The sequence below is a fragment of the Boleophthalmus pectinirostris genome, unplaced genomic scaffold, assembly GCF_026225935.1.
Source record: "Boleophthalmus pectinirostris isolate CB_2022bp ecotype Guang Dong unplaced genomic scaffold, ASM2622593v1 HiC_scaffold_15, whole genome shotgun sequence".
Classification (NCBI taxonomy): Eukaryota; Metazoa; Chordata; class Actinopteri; order Gobiiformes; family Gobiidae; genus Boleophthalmus; species Boleophthalmus pectinirostris.
Window position 1 is genome coordinate 34,209,465 of NW_026571070.1, and position 19,020 is coordinate 34,228,484.

Consider the following 19,020-nt stretch of genomic DNA (forward strand, 5'->3'; position numbering starts at 1 on the left):
ATCTGTTTAATGTCACACTGTGGAACATTCAAGGCAAAGTAATGACACGTCCATAGAAACAAGCAGATGACAGACCCACAACTGAAAAGTTAAACACCTTTAAATATGGATTCATTTTAGTGTGACTCAGCAAAGCCCCCACAGAGATACAAGTGGTCAGGGCGTCTGGAGGTTTCCACGTGCACAGAGCCAAATCCCAACAATCCAAAATCACGTTCAGCATTTGCGGATTTTTTCTTCAGTCGTGTCTTTGTGAAACAGAGCTTCTCCTTTACACTTGAAGCTCCACTGGGACATTTTGTAATCATGTTTTGGTTCTGGTCTGTACTCCAGTCTCCACACAAAACTAGGGATGTGACAATAATGGAAATATCATGATATCGTATTTGCAAAAGTCTCTTAATAATATCGTGGGCCATCACAATATATCAAGGTACAAGTTTCTTTGCTGAAATGAATAGTTATGGTGCAGCAATAGTGAAAAAAATAGAGGGTACTACTAGGGGTGGGACGACATTTTTGATTTGCGTTATTAAATATTTCTACTGTCGTTATAGTTTTGCTTTTTGGGACGACACATTCTCAAAAAATCTAACTCGTCACTACTCTTTTACAATGCAAACATAAAAATATGAGGAAAAAATCTCTGTGCACAATCTTGTGACAATTTAGTCTCGTGAGATCTTGTGACACAAGACCTTCTCCCATCCGTTGGTACTACATAGACCATGATCCTTTGCTCCATTTCAGTGCAGACTACAAGAAGAAATAACAGTTTTTAAGAACTTTAAAATCTCAGTTCTTTGGATTATGACAGAACCAACGTCTTGTCAAGGATAGCACTGGGTATCGTTAAGAAGTTGTTGATACGATACATACCTTGATACACAAGCCACGATACTGTTCCATTTTTCAATACAGTGCACTTTCGTTTCAATACGATTTGATACAATATATTACAAATTGATTCAAAATCCTAGCTGTAATACTAAAAGTCCACTAAGTCTGTGCAAAGTGAAAATGAAAAACACCCATTTTACTCAAAACTGTGAAAATTTCAACACAATTGTTTTGTTACACAAAATAACTGAGTAAAATGCACCTAAAAATACTCTTGGTGATATATTGATGCAACAGCCCACGATATAGATACTGTATCATCAAATTAAACAATGCAATATATCGATATTTCAATATTCTAGCTCACCCCTAGTCAGTTTTGGGGAGTAACAGATTACATGTACCGGCATTATGTAGAGTACAACTTATGAGTAACTGTATTCAATTACAGTTACTGTTTTAATGAGTGGTAATTGGATTACAGTTACTTACAGAAATAAATGGATTACACGGCGGTATTTTCCTGTTTTCACATTTTGGGCTACATCCTTTTTTTTTTTTTTTTTTTTGGTAATTCCACTCATTGCCGGACACTAAACCAGGTCTAAACCGGATCTAAACCAGGTCTAAACCAGGTCTAAAACAGGATTTAACAGGACTAAACTGTGTCTCCTCCTCATCTATCAATAATATTTTTAATATGGTTAAGGAAAGACTGGGACAGACAAAACATCTTATGTGAAGATTTCCTCGTCTTTGTTTCTCTACAACAAATCAAGTAGTAAGTATTCAGATTACATTACTCATTTTAAGTAATTTAATGGATTATGTTACAAACTACATTTTGCAGTATGTAATCTGTAATCTGTAGGGGATTACATTTTAAAAGTAACTTTCCCAACACTGCCCCTAGTCAAGGAATTTTGAAAGTTAAAGTAGCATATTCACAATTCTGATATATTGCAACAAATATAATACCGTGAGATGTTTATCGTGAGAATATTGTACAGAGAGAGTTGGATATCAATACTTTGCTGTATCAGAGGAGTTGTGTACAGTTGAAAGTTGCGTGGTTCTCATACCTGCGTTCCACATTCCAGCCTGACTCAGAGCGGCTCCTGGCCCCGGGCTCCAGAGGGACTCCGCTCACACGTACTCCACGCTCTGGCCTGGAGGTGTGGCTGCACGTTCACACGCTTTATTCAAAACACACTCCCAACGGCAGGGCAGTACACACACACAGCACACACTCTGTCTGCTGGAGACTTGAACCGACCTGAAGATCACCGTCTCTGATGTTTGTTGGGGCTTGAGTTTTTATTTAAAGATACACTGTGGTACTTTTTGGACGGAGGATGGAGAAGTTGCTTAGAATATTCCACAGTATTGCTGGTATTGTTCAAAATGCACTATGTAACTTTTTGGAAGGGTGTGTGTCAACTGCTGCTTTCTGTGGAGATGTCATTTCCCTGTATCAAATGTTCCACAGTATGACTTTAAACAGCTTACTTTTATCCAATTACAGGTGGTTTTATTGCTCAAAGATACCTAGAGAAACAGACATTCTGACTGTGAGCTGGGTCTCCTCTCCACAGATCTGACCTGTAACTTGGTCTGGTTTAGTCTCCATGACGATAGAAAGGTTTAATGCAGGGGTGTCAAACATACGGCCCGGGGGCTGGATCCGGTCCTCCAAGACCTTTAATCTGGCCCTCAGCTGATTTTCTACAAAAATACTGTAATTAATTATATTTTCTATTAAAATCTTGTTAATTTTCTGTGGTGTTTATCACAGCAGCGTCTCCAGTGTCTCTGTACGTGGCCCCTCCCACCAGAGCAGCACAAATGAAGACTTGTCTCTTTCCAAACGCTCTTAAAGGACGATCGTTTTGACTGTTGACAGTGACACCCTCATCAGAAAAATGTCCAACATGAGAAAAGTGGAGCTGAGTGCAGGATTTTCCCAAAAAAAATTGACTTATTCCTATTTACATACAAGTTCATGTTAAAACATTGTGTTGAAATTACATTTTTCTTAAAGTTTCAGGTTCATAATATTATCATATTTTGTAAAAGAAAGAGTTCATCAATTAAAATGTTATTTCTTTGTCTGGAATGTTTCACAGTATGGCATTAATGGCTTTCTGTCATCACAGAGACCAAACCAGACCAAGTTACAGGTCAGAATGAAAGTATTTTTGAGCTATAAAACTACCTGTACTTTAATAAAAATAATGTCGAGCTGTTTAATGTCACAGTGTGGAACATTAGAAGCAGAGCAATGGCGCATCCATAGAAACAAGAAACAAACAGATGTTAACATTGTGGTCATAATTGAACTTCCAGTCCTCTACGCTCTCTTATCCCAGTCTTTCTGTCACTCGTATGACCTTGTTAGTGTAAATGACTGCAGGGCTTTTAATGGGAGATGTGTCATTGTTAAGAAGAAAAGAGGAAATTGTAAAAAAGTCCATTGTTTTCAGCCGCTGTTCCCTGGACCTGGAAGTGACTCCACACCTAACAGTCCGGTGATATTAAACCTGTCAATCTCCACGGAGACAAGCACGCCAAGTTACAAGTCAGATCTGTGGAGAGACCAACGTACTCAAAGTCAGAGTGTACCTGAATAAATGCCAGATAGATAATGCCATACTGTGGAACATTCCAGGCAGAGTATAAACATATCAATGGATGGATTATGATGAAGTGATACTGAAGCAGGTGGTGGACTCTGCAGCAGAAAAGTTACACAGTGGAACTTTAAATATCTCCCTGTGCACTGACAGAAGAGTTTAAAGGTCCCATATTACACAAAATAGATTCTTATGAACTTTAAGACATGTTCTAATGTTGTTACCTCCTCAAAAACATAACAGGTTTTGTGTTTTGTTTCATTCACACATGTTGGAGTAGCTCTTTACTATGAGTCTGTCCACATCTATAAAGCTCAAAATGCTCTATTCCACCTTGTGATGTCATGATAGTTCAGTAAAGTTTGGCAATTTCACAAGATCCAGATTAGGAGTGAGCAAAAATATCCAAATATTTGATATATCGTGGGCTGTTGTATCGATATATCTCCAAGAGTATTTTTTGGTATATTTTACGAAATTATTTTGTTCCAGCTACAGTTTTGTTGTTTGTTCAGAGGAAGGAAACTCGCTTATGCGACACATTTGACATTTTCACTGTTTTGTTGATTAAAATGTTTTAGAAAAGATTTAGACTTTTTTTATTGAACCATATTGAATCGTTTTGAAATATATCATATCAAATCGAAAGCTCACTGTATCGAGATCGTAATATGGCCTATGTATTGAGGTATGTATCGTATCGGCAACTCCTTAATGATACCAGCTCTAATCCAGATGATTCAAATGAAGGTGTATGGAGTTTAAAGGGACAGTTCGGAATTTTGGACATAGGGTCTCATTTCCTAGTACGTGTGGAGACACTTTTTGAAATATTCCATCCAGTCCTTGTATTTGCAGAGGTCACTGGTGCTAGACTAGTGCATGTCAATGGTCATAGTTCTCCTGCCACTAAAAACAGTCTTATCCACTCCACAAAACACCCAAAACAAAACTATTATCACACCAGACTGTCCATGTGAACGTCTGTGTTGATAGAATAATTTTAGAAGTAAAACCAACCTTGTATTTGAAGGATTTGTGTCTGAGCAGCAGCAGTGAGTTGTTCTTCCTGACAGAAAGCTCAGCAGCAGCAGACTGATATATGAGAAAATAGTCCCTCAACATGCAATGTTTCATGCGATACAAGGTTACTTTTATTTCAAACATTATTCTAACAACACAGACATTTACATGGACAGTCTGGTGTAATAATAGATTTGTTCCGGGTGTTTTGTGGAGTGGGTAAGACTGTTTTTAGTGACAGAGTTACTATGACATTGACATGCACTAGTCTAACAGCAGTGACCTCTGCAAATACAAGGACTGGATGGAATATTTCAAAAAGTGTCTCCACGTGTCTCCAACACTCTGGCTCACTAGGAAATGAGGCCCTATGTCCAAAATTCTGAACTGTCCCTTTAAAACACAGTGGAGCACTTCCTGTATTACCGTGACATCACAAATATGGCCTAAATGTGCAGGTTTGTGTGTTCAACATGTGAATGAAACAAAACACACCTCCAGGTCTGTTTGTGATGAGGGAACCACATCAGAACATACAGTACATCAGAAAACAAAGTCATATTGGACGTTTAACATCAGGGAACCGAGTAAATCACAAATAGAAAGCGGCTTGAAACTCTTGAAGTAGATGTTCCTCAGTGAGTGTTGGCAAATGAGTAAAGCCGATGGTAGTTCGGGCCCGTCCTCCCGCTCGCTCCCACTTTATGATGTGTTGCGTTCACTTCTGGAATACTGTTACATGTTTGTGTGTTGCAATATCCAGCAGTTTGGATTTCATGTGTATCCACCGAAGAACTGTAAAAGTATTGTATGGGATCCAGCAGATTCAAGTTGTGAAATGTGAAATGGAGTGAGGTCATGGGAGAACACCCCCGAACCCCCCGACCCCCCGACCCGCTGTACATTCCTCTGAGCGCTTTAGCTAACACCTGCTGCTCCTGCTAGACACATACACGCACACGGACGGATACCGCGCTCTTCGGGGACATTACACTCACTGACATTTATTTGTGGAGACCTGTCCCAACGTTACATAAACATCCGACAATACACAAAACTAACTCTTGTGAGCTTTAAGACGTGTTACAACGGTTTTATCTCCTCAAAGACACACATGGAGTTTTGTTTCAGTCACACGTGTTTGAGTAAACTTTTATTATTAGTCTGTCTCCAAATGCTGTGTTCCACCTTATGATGTCACAAAGTTGTATCTTTTAATCCAGTCCAGTCCAACTTTATTTGTATAGCACATTTTATAAACAAGACAAACAAGACTTCACAGAGCAATTTAAAACATTTCACTTTAAAAAGTCTTAAAAGAATTATGTTCCAGACAAAAGGAACTAACAGAATCAATACATAAAATAATAATAAAATAATAAATAATATTAATAATAAATAAATAAATAAAAAGAATAATAAATAACATGAAAAAAAAAAAAATACATGAACCAACATAGTAAAATCAATAAATAAAGGCAGTACAAAAAAAATGTATCAAAACAATAAATAAAATAAATAAATAATAATAATAAATAAATAAAATATAAATAAATAAATAAAGATACAAAGAAAGACACAAAGGGCTACGCAACTTGATGTTAAAAGCCAGAGAATAAAAGTGGGTCTTAAGATCAGACTTAAAACACTGTAGAGGTGTGCAAAAATATCAAAATATCGATATATTGTATAATTTAATAATATCTGATCAGTATTGATATAGTGGGCTGTTGTATCAATGTTTTTTGGTATATTTTACAAAATTATTTTGTTCCAGCTACAGTTTTGTTGTCTGTTCAAAGGAAGGAAACTCGTTTATGCGACACATTTGACATTTTCACTGTTTTGATGATTAAAATGTTTGTGTTTCATATGAACTTTGCACAAGAAGTGGTTTAACAAAGACTTTTAGTATCACAGCCATCATTTAGACTTTATTTTTTATTGAAATGTATTGAACCAATTTGAAATATGTTTTATCGAGTCAAAAGCTCAATGTATCGAGATATGTATCGTATCGTGGCCTATGTATTGAGGTATGTATCGTTTCAACTTCTTAATGATACCCAGCCCTACTCCACTGTGGGGGCTGTTCAGACGTGGACGTTTAAGTAATAGCTACATTTAAAATTTTGTTCAGTAGAGATTGATGATTCCAGAGGTCAAATTATCCAAATAATTCTAGTGAATATGTATGGAGTTTAAAAACACAGTGGAGCACTTCCTGTGTTACCACATATGAGAAGAACTCAGCCTAAATATGTAGGGTTTGTGAGTTAAATATGTGTGAATGAAACAAAACACAACTCCAGGTCTAGTTTTGATGAGGAAACGACATTAAAACAAAGATCAGAAAATAGCCTAATATGGAAACTTTAACTTAAAATCATGTTGTTGGTGTGACTATAAGGTCCCCATAATACACATAATACACACAATACACACACACATACACACACCCCAACACACACACAAACACACACACAAATGCACAAACACACTCGCACACGGCAGGGTTGTCCACTCTCCCCGTCCCTCTTCAAATCCTCTGCAACCATAGCGACCAGTGAGTCTGCTCGTATTGTGGGGGCTTTGTTAAGGTGCTCCAGAGGAAGCCCAGAGGATCATGGGAATTGGGAGTGAGTCATGGAGAGCTACACCTGTTCTCCGTCGGACAGAGCACAGCTGGCCCCTTCCCTCAAAACACAGCGCTCCGGATGGAATGTTCAGGAACGCCACGCCACTACAACATTCTACAGCGCGGCCCAAACTGTTTACCGCGGGAGCAGCAGTTGTTTTTGCGCGTTAGGAGAGCAAAAAGTAGAGACACATTTGGATGAAATATCAGGAAATGAACTGTAATGAGATATGTGAGAATTTGTAGAGTTATAACAACATGGCCCAAGCTATGTGCACAGTAAATTCAAGTCCAAATTTACTGGTCCAGAGTTGTTCCTTAAGTATTCTGAGCATCAAAATGATTCACTGTGATGAGTTTATAAGCAACTGTAACGATAACAGATTTTGCTGGACGATTAATTGACCAAGAGATTTATTGCGATAAATGATAATATTGACATTTTGATACCAATTTCAACTAATATACTGACCATGGAATAAAAATGCAAACACACGCTTTCAAAGATTAATAAACTTTACTTTCTAAAGAACATTTAACACAGGAAGTGTAAGACAAACAAAAACAATAGGACTAAATAAAATACACTTGTTAACACAGGACTAGTCTTATGTAGTCTGGCTCACAGCGAGGACTTGTTCACAAAAATGCACTTGAATAAACCAATACTGAACCAAATACAACCAAAACAATAAATAAAATGAATTATTAAGTCTCTGTAACAAAATTGCCCTTGAAAGTGATTTTAGTCATTGTTTTACGTTGGTATTTAGTGGTCACTCTCTCTGTGGCCTCATCATTTTGGTCATTTAAATGTTCGTATGAACCCGCGACACAGGATGCTGTTTCTCTATGAGGGAGCCACTGCCCTGTCTGGTGTCATGTCGGTGTCTTGTGGGATTTCAGTAGATTTCGGGTTCTCCCGGGGGCGGGGCTAGTTCTGTCGCTCAGGTTTGGGTTTATTTCGGGTTTGGGACATTTCTTCTCGTTGTTTGCGCACTCGCTGCATTTGACGCACGTGGCTGTTGAGACGTGTCCCTCTCACCAGTGTTGATTCTGCATCATGACATGTTTTGGCACTCGGCGATGAACTGTTTTGTCGCTCAGACAGCGGCGCTTGTGTCGTGGCTTCATGTTTCGCCGCACAGACAGCGGCATTTTCTGCACTCAGGCTGCGCGCGCATGTTGGTTTAAGCGTCATTACACTTGTTCAACGAGAAGAGTCAGAGAGTGATAGAAGCCTTCTAACATTCACCCTCTTTGAGAGAGAGCGAGGAAAACAAACAAACATGCAAATAGAGTTTATTGTGGCCAGAAAAGTTATCGAGCTCATTAAAAGTTATCGTACGATTAATTGATTTTTTGATTATCGTTCCAGGCCTACTCGCAGAGACCAGAGCGGAGTTTTGCAGTCACTGTAATGCCAACAACAAATAGCATCCTAACATTCACTGGCATATGTTCTGATTATCGGACAGTAAACCGCTTTAACTGACTTATTTTCACCTCAACAGCTACAATATGTCTACAACATGAGATACATTTTGCTCATTTTGATCCCCAGGTTTTGTGTGTTTATATTTAGATGTGGAGGATATCTGTTCTGTTCTGATTTCACTGAGGTGCTTGCTGTTGTTGTGTCTTTGGGCTCGACACCTCACCCACAGCACAGTCACAACAAAGACCGTGGTTAAGCGTCTGCTCCGCTGTGGCAGCCTTGAATTGACAAAGGCGAGAGGTGAAAGATTAAAAATGAAAGTGATTGTTGTGCTGCGCCACCCACACACTGCCAGCTCAGTCCTCGTTATCTTGGCCTACATTATCAGAGGTGTAATACTCCCTACAACAGAAGCACATCCAGACTGTTGTGGTTCTGCACTGCAACAAAACAATATCTAGATAAGTTAAAAAGACTTACATTAAGAACATTTTATTTTATTTGAGTCGATTTAACTTGACAAGTCAGATGATTGACCAATGGAATATGTTTGTTTTTCTTCATTCAAACATTTGATTTTGTTTCTCGTTTTAAGAGCAAAGAGATGCTTTGTTTATAATCTTAAATGAAGCAAGATGTGCCTTCATATTTTGAATACAAAACGTCTTGTTCCATTGGCAGATCATTTTACTTGTCAAGTGAAATTTACTCATATCATGATCATTTTTTAAAATTCAAGTCGTCTTAATGTGGATAGATTTTAGTTTTTCCATCGTGGGTCCTGATGTAAATAAACTTCTCCTGCATTAGAACCAGAGGAGGTAGAGGAGCCAGAATTGTACTCAAGTGAGAGTGAAGTTACTTTGAAATATTATTACCCAAGTAAAAGCACAAAATAGTGGCCCAAGAAATGACTCAAGCAAGAGTAACTTAAAGAGAAACTGTCATAACCTCTGAGTTATAATTAAAAGTTAACAGTACGTTGTGTAACTTTTCTTGTGGAGGGTCCATCAAATTTTGTCTCCATGGAGATGTTATTGATTTGTCTGGAATGTTTCACAGTATGGCATTAAACCTTTCTATCTTCATGGAGACCAAACCGTACCAAGTTACAGGTCAGCTCTGTGGAGAGGCGACCCCACTCAAAGTCACAATGTTTGTTTTTCTAGGGATTTTTGAGTTATAAAACCACCTGTAATTGAATAAACGTAAATTAGAGCTTTTTAAAGTCACACTGTGGAACATTCCAGGCAGAGCAATGACACAAACAAGCAGGTGACAGACCCCCAACCAGAAAAAAATGTACCTTTAATGTAGCTGGAAGAACAAAACATAAAATAATTGACAAAATCTAACCACACAAATGAGACAAACATAATGATATCTGAAAAAACACAAATGTCACACTAGGAAAAGGAAGTAATAGTACTGTTACTTCAACAAAATATTACTCAAGTAGGACTGCACTGGATAAAACAATATTCAGCTAAATTAAAATTATTTAAATTAAGAACATTTGACTTTATTTGACTTGATTCAACTTGACAAGTCAAATGATCGACCAATGGAATACGTTTTTTTTTTTTTCATTCAAGCAACATTTGATTTAGTTTCTTATTTTAAGTGCAAAAAGTTGTTGTTTTTCGTATTTCTAAGTGGAGACAGATGTATTTTTATGTTTTAAGTATGAAAAGTCTTGTTCTATTGGTAGATGATTTTACTTGTCAAGTGGAATTTACTCAAATCATGATAAAACTTTCTTAACCCTAATTCAATCTTAACTAGATTTAATTTTTTGCAGTTTAAGAGTTTGCTACTTGAGTCATTTGTTGGACCACTACTTTGTACTTGTACAGTAGTAATATGACTTTGAAGTAACGTTACTCTTGAGTTAGGGCTGGACAATATGGATCAAAAAATATATCTCTATATATTTTGCTTTATCTCGATATACAATATATATCTCGATATATGTACAGGAAAAATAACCCCCCAAAAACTACTGCAAAAAGAAATCTGTCAAATTCCACAAGGTCTTTTTTTTATTGAAGTGTAAGAGGTCGGCAGTACATGTAGGAACATTTAAGATTACAAAAAATCCCTAATTACATAAATAATAATTTAAGTGTAAAATAAAAGAAATAAAACATATTTCCTTCTTTTCATTCATAAATAAAACAACTCAACTCAAACTCATCTTTGAATTAACTCTGTTATTCATACCAGAACAGGAGCTGTGAGGTTTCCCACAATCCACTGCAGATCAAACCCAACGTTTCCAAACACTATTGTACAAGTGACACTGCAGCAGATTATTCATTCAAATCTTCTGCATAAATAAACTTTACATTACTAAACTTTATAACATATAAACCATAATGACTCTAGAGCCACATCAGCCCGTTTGACATTCTCATGTGTTTAATGCAGTTTTGTGCACATGTGTTTACGTTTTACAGAAACGAAACTTAAAACCGCATGACTAATTTGCATAAACAGTTCGCTCCTTGTGCCGCTGATGCGGTTCAACTTCTTTCAGCCTAAACGACACGACTCAGTGGAATATGAGGATGTGCTGCTGATGGTCTTGTCTGTAAATGGTGGAAAAGTTTCATGATGCTTGAAGCTTTTCACTGGCACCAACTTTGGGCTTTCACGGCGACAGTGAGGAGTGAATGAGACACAAGCAGCAAAATCAGTGAGGCAAGGTACACGGGGCGACGACAGACAAGACAAACAAGCGAAGCGGTGAAATCAGAATTGAACATAAGCATTATATCGATATATGCGATATGTCAGAATCCATGTCAGAGTTTAAGAAATACCTCGATATATTTAAAATATCGAGATATCGTCCAGCCCTAGTCTTGAGTACAGAAGTGTCTCCTGTAGCAGCTCTGTATGTGAGTCGTCCTTTCACTGTGCTGATGTTTTACCCCACACGCCCTCGGACTGCTCTCGGTGCTGCTTTTTCTGCTCCGTTCCCTCGGCGGCTCCGATCGATCCTCAGACCTGCTCAGAGCCTCTCCACTTTACTTTCAGCAGCAGCACCTCGTAATCATCCCCCCCGATCATCCACCAGCACCCATGGGCCCCAGGAGGAAGACACACGCTCTCACCAGCACACTGTACTCTCTCTGGTTTCCTCCACCGGCCGCAGGAAGTGCACGGATGGACAGAGGAGACAGAGAAGGAGGGAGAGGGAGGAGAGAGAGGGGTGAATGTGAGAGTGAAGGAGGGAGAAAGAGGAAGACTGAGTGAGAGGGAGAGGGGGAAAGAGAGAGAGGTATGGGGAGAAAAATGATAGTGAGAATTAGGGAGAGGGAGGGTGGTAGAAAATAGAGAGAGAAAGAGATGGAGGGAGAGGAGAATGGTAGGGGGGGGTGGAGAAGGAGGGAGGGAGAAAGAGGAAGACTGAAAAACAGTGAGTGAGTGAGAGGGAGAAGGGGAAAGAGAGAGAAGTATCGAGAGAGAGAGGGAGGAAAAGAGAGGGAAAGGACATAGTGAGAATGAGGGAGAAAGGGAGGCAGAAGTTAGAGAGAGAAAGGGGGGTCAGAAAGGAGGAGAGAGAGAGGGGAGGGAGAGAAAGAGAGAGGGGAGGGAGAGAGAGAGACAGAGGCAGAGGGAGAAGAGAGGGAAAGAAAGAGTTATGGAGGGAAGAAGGAAAACGGAGAGAAGGAGTTGGAGAACGGAAAAGACAAGAGTATGAATATGGGAGAGAGAGGAAGGCAGAAATTAGAGGGGGGGTGAGAAAAAAGGAGAAAGAGAGAAGGGAGGGAGAGAGAGGAGAGTGAGTTTTCTCTGGTTGCACTTCCTGTGGGTGTGTGTGATTAGCTGTGGTCAGATGAAGTCATCAGGAGCCATGGTGGATCTGTTACATGCAGGAGGAGCACTGACGCTGCTGCTGTCAGAGCCACATGTCTCTCTCATCTGTCTCATACCAGTGTCCAGTGTGGGAGTGTGAGTGTGAGTGTGTGTGTGTGTGTGTGTGTGTGTGTGTGCTGCTGCTTCTTCTTCTGCTGCTGCTGTGAGATAGTATTTTGACCCCCATAGTAAAGTGACCCCCCTATAGGATTTGGACTCCTCTTTCTTTTTTCTCTAGTAGTTACTTATCTGATCATTATTTCTCATCTCATTTACTTTTATTATATATTGCTTCATATTCACTTTCTTTTAAGATATTTTAAGGAATGTTTTGATGGAGAACGACTTGGTATTTTGTGTAAATCTTGTCAATCTTGTCACTTTTTATATTGTATTTTACATTGTTATGGTTTTAGTTTGTTATGTTCAGATAATCCTTAATCATAATGTCAATTTAGACAATGGTTTGTAAGAATAATGACCTCGAAGTGTTGTGTTATAATAAACATATTGGGGGGTCAGATTATTATAGTCAGAGGATTTTAACCTCCTTTATATATAATTGTTGTCAATATTCAACTAACATGACTTCTTACTTTACATCATCATAACTAGAATAAACATATTGGGGGGGTCAGATTATTATAGTCATATGTATCTCCTATTTAACTACTTAATAGATCATCCCTGTCTATTTGAACAAGATTCCAAATCACTTTGATTATATAACAAATTAATAACGACTTATCTCATTTTCAGTCAAATATGTTTAAACAGCTAAGTCATTTTTAACATTCAAAAGTTATAATCAACATAAAAAATACATCTGAGTTCTTCAAAAACACTTTTAAATATGTCAATATGTTTTAATTTGCAGATATAGTTTTAATATTCAAAGATTCTCTATAGAATTCAAGTTCTTTATTAATAAAATATAGATTTTCAGTATTCTATAGGGGGGTCAACACACCAGAATAGGATTCTGACCACCTCAAAATACTATTCCACACTGGCTCACTTGTGTGTGTGGATGTCACTGTGCTACGGTGATCAGAACAGTGCCACTACAAGTATTTGACGTCATGACATGAGGACTTAACCGTTTCACTTTCACTTTTGTATTTCATTGACTGTAGCAGTGGCCTGGGCACAAAGGCAACATGTTTATATTCATCAATCACTGTTTTAGATTGCATTTTGAAAACTATACAAAAAAATACCGATCTATCTCTATTAAGAAAGTGGATTAAAGATTTAGATTGTATATTTCATTGGGATGTAACAATAACCCAAATATCGTGATATCGTATCGTCAGAGTTCTCACAATAATATCAATCGCAATATATCGAATCACAAGTTTCTTTGCTTAAATGAAGAGTTACGGTGCAGCAACAGCTAAAAGAAAGACAGAACTACATAGACCATGATCCTTTGCTCCATTTCAGTGCAGACTACAAGAAGAAACAACAGTTCTAACACTTGGATATCGTTACACCCCTACTATTTTAGATTACATTTTGAAAACAATATTAAAATGGCGATCTATCTGTATTAAGAAAGTGGTTTAAAGATTTCGATTGTATATTTCATAAAGATGATTTAACTGTCCGCAGACATGAGTTAAACATGTTCAAATCAAATATAACTTTTAAGTTAATGCAGATTTATTCTTAACTAGTGCACAGCCTGTAGAAGCTGTGCCAGACTGTTGTGTGCTGCTGTATTGTTGAAGTTGGTGATCACGTGAAAGGAGCAGGAAGCAGGAAGTAACAATAAAATCATGTTATGGACTTTATTAGACGAGCACAAATGAAAGTCTGTCAGATTGTGGAGGGGTTTGTGTGTGTGTGATTGAGAGCATGTTTACATTGAGTGCCTCTTTAGAAACTATATTACGCAGAAATTAATGCTTTTTCTTAGTTTCTTTATCTAGTGAGAGTTATGCAGCACACTCAGTATCACGGGCATGACACATTGGCTGTTTTGTGTTGAGTGGCTATGGAGCATTGTTGTGTGATTGACTGATATCTTTGGCATTTTTTTCCCTAATAACATGAAACTTGGCACTGCACACACACGTACCATTAGGATGACACCCTCCGAATTTGATTGATCAGTCAGATGAGTGGTTCCAGAGTTATGCGTGGAACAGACAAACAAACCAACCAACAGGAGGACACACAGACATAGATTACAAAAACTGAGAACATGGCACATTTCTAGACTCTATTCACGTTTACGTCACAAACCAGGAAGACATTTGGAAATACGCAGTGACAACTTCCATCACGCTCTGTTCGCGGTAGTAAAATGAGGAAAACTCTAGGAAAAATGAGAAAATGTCCCAGTTTTCTTCATCTCCATGTGGCGGTATTTTTCTGTTTTTGCATTTTGGGCTAAACCAGGACTAAAACCATAACTAAAACCAGGACTAAAACCAAACCAGGACTAAACCAGGTCTAAACATTATGACACTAACAGTAGGTGGACATAATTTCAGGCAGCAGTGTCTCATATAAAAATAATTTCTCTATCAATAATATTTCAATATGTTTAAGTAAAGTCTGGACTTTTTATTTTCTTTTAGCAGATAAAATAACACATCTTTTGTTCAGATCCTCGTCTTTGCTTCTCTACAGTAAAACAAAAGTCTGTTCATGGAGACTTGGGCTCAACAGACAATTTGAAGAGAACAAACATGAATTTTCAGGATGTGGTTGCTACATTCATGTAGTTTTAAAAAGCATGACAATATCAAGTAATCCAAAGTATTCAGATTACATTACTCATTTTAAGTAATTTAAAGGATTACATTACAAACTACATTTTGGGGTATGTAATCTGTAATCTGTAGGGGAATACATTTTAAAAGTCACCTTCCCAACACTGGCTGTACAGTTCCTTTAATGTCATGAACATAAATAAATCTTTTCTTACTGCTAAGGCTGCTGAGGCTGATAGTTCTGCTGCTGTGGTGGAAACAAAGTGCATTTATGAATGAGTTGATTGGCTGAGAGTTAATGGTAGTAGATTGTGATTGGCTGACCGTTACAGGAAATGCAGTTTTCCTGGTTCAAGTATCAAATGACATTAGCACATCCTCACCAACGCACATGTTTCATCATTTAGCTGTGTGCCTAATGTCCTCTCCTCTTATTAACAGAGCGTCTCTTTCAGTGTGAGTGAACAGCCCTGGTGCCACCGTCTCTGCTCATTTAGCCGTGCGTGTTTTGGACAGAGCTCTCCAAACACACTATCATTAAGCACAATGGAGCGGCCTGATGTATCACACGCTAATTACAGCCAGAGGAGCTTACCTAACACACTGAGAGCCTCCATCCCAGCCCCGCCACACAGACCCTGGCCTTTAATGCTAATGATCGGCCCATTGTACACACGAGTATCACGCAGCACACACAGAGCGCGCACACGGGCATCACAGCGCACACACATACACACACACAGGCATCACAGAGCCATCCAGCCTGTTTGTTGTGTGTGAGGGCCATTATTGGATTATCAGGTTTCAGGTCTGCTCAGAGGAGAGGAGCAGGGTGGAACAGCTGATCGATAGTCCTAAGTCTTGGTGTTTACATACAGACATGGAGACACTGCTGTACTAGTATGACCGTGTAAACAACGGACAGGGACCATACGGGGCGTTTATTTATCATAATCCAATCAAAATTTGAATGGGCTCAAATAGCAAATGTACTGATACTACGAGGCTCCACCCCCCATCCCCCGTACAGTGTCCTGGTTTTGACAAATGCAAATATGGTCACACTAACCTGTATTCCACTGAGTCGTGTCCTCTAATCTGACAGAACCGCATCAGCGACACAAGAGCTGTTTTTTTTCTTCGCTTAGTTTATGCAAATGAGTCATGTGGTTTTAAGTTTTGTTTCTGTGAGAGTTGCGCAAAGACATTTAATCGAATGCCCATCCCTAGTTTGAGCGTCGACCTCACAGCAGTCACATGCCAGACTAATCTCCAGTGATGTAGAAATGCCATTATCTGGAAGAAGGAGCAGAAAGAGAAAGACACAGGAGCCAGGGATGAAACTGGCAAAACTCAGAAGTCAGAACGCCTCTGAACTAAGTCATGGACCCAGACAAGAAAAAAAAAATCTTATCATGAACAGGTTGCTGCTTAAATACACACACCATGAAGTGTCCAGCCCATGTCCTCAGCACTGGATCGTGTGTTCTGTGTGTACATGAGTGGGGTACAGTTGTCTAAAGTGCATTTAAACCATAGACATCAATGGACAGAGCTAATGCGCTAGCTGCCACGTTCTAAATAGGAAGTTCACGTGCGGCTCTTCTGGCTCCTTCTGACTTACACTGAAATATTGCCGTCCGTCCTTCTGTACCTGCTGCTGTGAGCCTCGTCATTTTGGTCTTAAAATGTTCTTCTGAACCTGCTCTGAATGATCCTGTTTTTTTGGTTTTTTTCCTATTCATTCCTATTTTAATCCTGTTCATAACACAGAACCTGGCTGCAGATTCGCTCCTATAACCATGATCACTGTGAGCTACATGTGAGCGGGGTTGAGCGCTGCGGTGGGTTGAGCGCTGCGGTGGGTTGAGCGCTGCGGTGGGTTGAGCGCTGCGGTGGGTTGAGCGCTGCGGTGGGTTGAGCGCTGTGGTGTCGTCACTTTTTCATACAGTCTGTGATTTGACCCTGACCCGTGTCGTCCTGTGTGTGCAGTGAAAGAGGAGCCCCTGTCGGAGCCGGAGGATGAGCGTAGCACAGATGCTCTGGTGGAGGAGATGCTGCAGCAGGGGGACACGGCCGTCATCTACCCAGAGGCCCCTGAGGACGAGCTGCCCAGGCTGGGGACCCCTGAGGCCCCGGGGCCCGATGAGAACGGTAACACAGCACTCACTATGAACCAGGGAGAGAATATTCAGTTAACCTAATGTTAAACCAGTGGAGATGTTGGATGCTGAAGTAATTGAAGTTTTGTTTTGCTTTTAAAGTACAGTATTAGTGTAGTTGTATAAAGGCCCCGGTTTGGAAGTTTTTGTCTCTTCATCCACTTTGTCTCTTCTCTCAGTCTGAGATAAAGTTTGACACATAACTATTCGTGACAGCACAGCGAGAGAGGGATCAGTCAGTCTCGACTTGGTTCTCATCCAACAAACCGCATGATTGATTGGATACAATTGTGTGTCCCTGGCTGTTCTTTCCTTATGGTTCTCACCCAACAAAATGCCTTTTAAAATTAATTGGCCATCTCCTTCATTTTGTGTCACAAACAGCTGCTTTTCCAAAGGCCTAAAGCATTTTTATGGATTAAAAAAAGTTCAGTACTTTAGGCACCCTGTAGAAATCTTGTCCTCTGCATTTGACCCTTGAATTCTGCTGGGCTGAGCCGAGGGGACAGTGGGAGCCGCAGTGCACAGCTCGGGGACCTCTCTCCAGATCTTGAACTTTGCTCGACTGTACAGATGGACAGAGTTACCCCTCCTGCTCCCACGTCCCAAATAGGAAGTGAAGTGAACGTAGGCGTTACACGGCTCCATCAGTTCTGACTCCAGTTCATTTTCTTTTGGAATTCCGCTCATTCTTAAAGTCGGTTTCAGACTCTATAAATGCTAGCCTCGACTGACTTCATTCGGCTGCAACTGAACACTATGAGTGACATCAGTGTCCCTCAGTCCACTTGTACAGAGTGTGGAGTGAGCACTGCCTGCGCTGGAGGATTTGGTGTGTGGTGCAGGTTTTGGGTTCTGTCAGTAGTTGTGAGAGCAGAGGGACACTGCTCCATGTGACTCTCTCCCTGAGCTTTGTAACAGCTCCAGCCCAGAATTAGCAGCTTCATGTCAGATGCTAATAGTCTCCTCCTCCCTCCTCTCCCCTGTGTGAAGTGACACCTCTACCTGCTCTCACCTCTGACCCCTCACCCCCTCCCACCCCTCCCATACCGTTTCCTGCCCCGGGTGGCTCTGGGCTCTGGACTGTACCTGCCCCTCACCACAGCCGCCGCAGGAGGAGGAGGAGGAGGAGGAGGGGGCAGAGTGGGCAGCACCTGGGTAAATTAGTCACGTCCGTGTGATACCTGCCGATAAGTGCACATGTTCCCAGCCCCGGGCCTCACCTGCCGGCCTAATACATCACCTGTTAACACCAATGCTTCACCTGTGTGGGAGCTCAGAGCCCGGCAGGTCCGCTCCTGTCACGTGCAAAGGACATTCTCTGTATTATGTCCATGACAAGAATACGACATTTTAAATGTATTTAGTGCAGAGGATGTTGTTGAGAGGAAACATACATGACCAATCAGACGTGTTTACAGGATGACAATGATCTGATTCAGATCTGAGTTTGCTTCGAGTTAATCATCATCACTTTTTTGACAGTGTTTGTTAATGCGTGCATCATGTCTCCATAGTAACAGCTGATCATTCCCCCAGAGACTTACACAGAGAACACACCCAGCATGATGTTACTGCAAAATATCAATAAAAACTAATTCAATTATTTGATCTACAAGTTTGTTATTATGTCCTTTTTGCTTATTTATTTCATTGCTGAGTTTAGGATAATGTAAGAAATGAATTACGTACAAATTTA

At 39.9% G+C, this 19,020-nt stretch overlaps 1 protein-coding gene across 1 annotated transcript in view; it reads left to right on the plus strand.

The window, feature by feature from the left end:
* zeb1b (zinc finger E-box binding homeobox 1b) overlaps nucleotides 1-19,020 on the plus strand; it is a 137,099-nt gene that overhangs the window by 92,317 nt on the left and 25,762 nt on the right. The window contains exon 3 of the mRNA XM_055150729.1: nucleotides 17,152-17,313. Within this exon, the coding sequence (XP_055006704.1) occupies nucleotides 17,152-17,313 (162 nt within the window). The remainder of the gene's footprint in view (nucleotides 1-17,151; nucleotides 17,314-19,020) is intronic.